Genomic DNA, 2828 nt, shown 5'->3' with positions numbered 1-2828 from the left:
GGGGTGAGGATCACACACAGGGCACTGCCAGGGGGGTGAGGATCACACGTGGGGCACTGCCACTTTTTTCATAGTACACCAAATTTTACATTGCATATAGTTGCACATGCTTAACTTATACCTGATCTGCATGTCAAGTTATGGACTTGACCTTAATGTCACTTCAGATAGAAATTTGGGAAGGAACACTAAAAGTAACCACATAACAAATACTCAAAATGCTTTAGATATTTAGGTAATCCAAGTATGTTGTCTGTTCATTGAGAAAATAAATTGTAACCTTGATATGAAAGTAATGGGTAAGTAAAGGTACTTGAATAAAGATCACACTAGACTGAGGGGATCTCCTGTCATGTATGAAGTGGTGTGCCAAAAATGGAAACAAAATCTGTTCAATAAAGCCATTTCAATATTTACTTCTTTAAAATCTGTTTTTTAATTACTGTAAGATCAAGAATCTGATCCTTAAAGTTATTTAGATGATTAACATACAGAAATGCCTACATGAAGTCAATTTATGATATGATATATAAGCCATTGCTGTCTTAACCACAGTTCAGAATCCTCAAGTTTGTATTTTAACTGGGATTAACGGATAATTCCTTCACTCTTGTAAAAGTTCTTGCTTGTTATCCAGTGATTAAATGAAACCAGCTCCTCAATATCAGCAAAACAGATGACATTAATCGTACTTACCAGAAAATGTCCATGGTTCTCTATTCTTAAGACATTAAGAAGCTCAATTCTTCTTAGCTAGAAAAAAGGACCTGTGTGTTTCATGAATTTTAAATAAATTATGTTCTAGCATTTAAAATTCTAGGATTTTCCATACATTGTATACAACAGTTTTCAGACAGCCTGAAAATACCCAGATCCCTTTCTTTACCTGTAGCATCCCAAACTTCTCTTAGTGTGATTCTCCTCCCTCACCTGCAGCCTCAGTGACCATGTGCCCTGTTAGAAAATCTGTTTAAAACAGCCATTGGAAGAGGTTTTAATTTAATAGTCTTTTAGCAGGTGGTTTCAAAACGTAATTTCCTTAATAAAATAGTAACACAGCAGAACTTAATTTATAGCTCATTTCAGCTTTAACAATTACCATTTGTCAATGTATGTTGAAACCATTCTGGGAAGAAATTTAGAGAAACAGGTAAGATACAAACAATGTGAAAGGAAAAACCAAGGAATCACCATTTTGCAAGACATATACAAATATTCTCTTTTTCATTCTTTGTCTTAGACGATGGGGAATTTCCTCACTGAACAGGAATGCTTTGTTTTTGGCACTGTTTTGATTATTCTGGTATATGTAGGTCACACAAGACTCAGTAAATCATAATCATGCAAAACCACCAATTCACAGAAGGGCACTGGTCTTTTTTTGAACTGTTTTCAATAACATTCACTCACCTTGGAGTCATATAAAATCCTACTGAACTAAAATCCTACTGGTTTTCTTGATTACTGACATTGAGAGAGAAGGGCTCTCATTTGTTTTACATCTTTTATCCTTTGCTGTATCTTGCAAGTGACAGCTGATGTTTTTGTGGCTCCCTGGTTTTGTAGGTGGTTCACTACATCCTGACAGTAGAAAAGGACCATGACATGGATATCAATGACACTGATGCCTTGTGGGGAGAAACAGGTATTTCCTTTATCATATTTTTCCTAATTAGAGTTGCTCATTTAAGAAGAAAGTGTTTAATTTTTTTAAATTTAATCTTCTGTAATAAAAATAATGGGACGTACCAGTTTTAATAATAAAATGCAATTTATAAGGATAGAGTTTTAACTTACTAAATCTGTTCATCTCATGTATTGAAGAATTATTTTATATTAAATTACTATAAATTACTGACTTTCTAATTAAATTGAAAATGGTGGAAATACAGTGTTTCATTATGGAACTTTATGAGATTCTCTGTTTGAGAACTTCTGTTTAAATCTCATAAGTTTTGAGGAAATGCTGGGCTGTTGCCTCATTTGCTCTAATTAGGCAGTAGAGGAAAAGACCTGTCTTTGGACACCTGTTTCTAGATTAATTTTGTTCTTTAATATTTTGTCAGTGGTACTTTTTTTTAAGTTCTTGCATATTGCATTGGAAATCTTTACTCACCAAGGAAATGAACTTCTGAAAGGATTTTTGAACAAGACAGTCTTTTGCCAGTAATACTGATATCTAGAGCAGTTGTTCAGCTCTAAACAGTTGATGTAACTGTAACACAGTGAAGCTTCAGTGAGCGAGGAGGGAACAGGTTAGATACTGTTGTTAAAAAGGAAAAATTTACCTGCAGTGTTTGTAATTTCATTTCCTTTCAGCATTCACTGGAATTTAAAAAAAAAAAATCTACTTTATTGTGTTTGAAAATGCTAAAAAATGAGTAACAGGAAATTCACAATTTGACCCACTTCTTATAGAAAATATGGGGTATTCCCTTTGTCATATGTTTCCTAATTAGAGTTGCTCATATGGGCTTTAGAAACTGGAGGGGCAAGTCCTTTGCTGATCTTGCAGAAGTCACACACAGACCTTTTTTTTCAACAGTGTTGGCATGACTGGTGAGGCTTCAACACAAACAACAAAATTTTAATTTCAAAGTCTATTTTGAGCAAAATGGAAGAGGGGGAAAATAATGATGGAGAAAGTACTTTCTTTGTTCTTTTCAGCTTTCAGTGAGGGTCACAGTGAAAAGCTGAAACAAGGGGGATTCAGTGACACCTGCATGAGGGGGGGTGTAAAGGGTTAGCCAGCCCAGAGCTGGTGCTGATGCCCTGCTCTCCCAGCCCTCTGATGCCCTGCTCTCCCAGCCCTCTGATGCCCTGCTCTC

General features: G+C 35.4%; 1 protein-coding gene across 1 annotated transcript in view; it reads left to right on the top strand.

The window, feature by feature from the left end:
• The window catches only part of TANC1 (tetratricopeptide repeat, ankyrin repeat and coiled-coil containing 1), a 43234-nt gene that overhangs the window by 32522 nt on the left and 7884 nt on the right, over positions 1-2828 (top strand). Inside the window, exon 17 of the mRNA XM_027695845.1 lies at positions 1567-1645. Within this exon, the coding sequence (XP_027551646.1) occupies positions 1567-1645 (79 nt within the window). The remainder of the gene's footprint in view (positions 1-1566; positions 1646-2828) is intronic.

This window comes from Neopelma chrysocephalum, unplaced genomic scaffold, assembly GCF_003984885.1.
Source record: "Neopelma chrysocephalum unplaced genomic scaffold, ASM398488v2 Primary Assembly neopelma1_103b, whole genome shotgun sequence".
Classification (NCBI taxonomy): Eukaryota; Metazoa; Chordata; class Aves; order Passeriformes; family Pipridae; genus Neopelma; species Neopelma chrysocephalum.
This window is presented reverse-complemented; position numbering and strand designations above follow the sequence as displayed.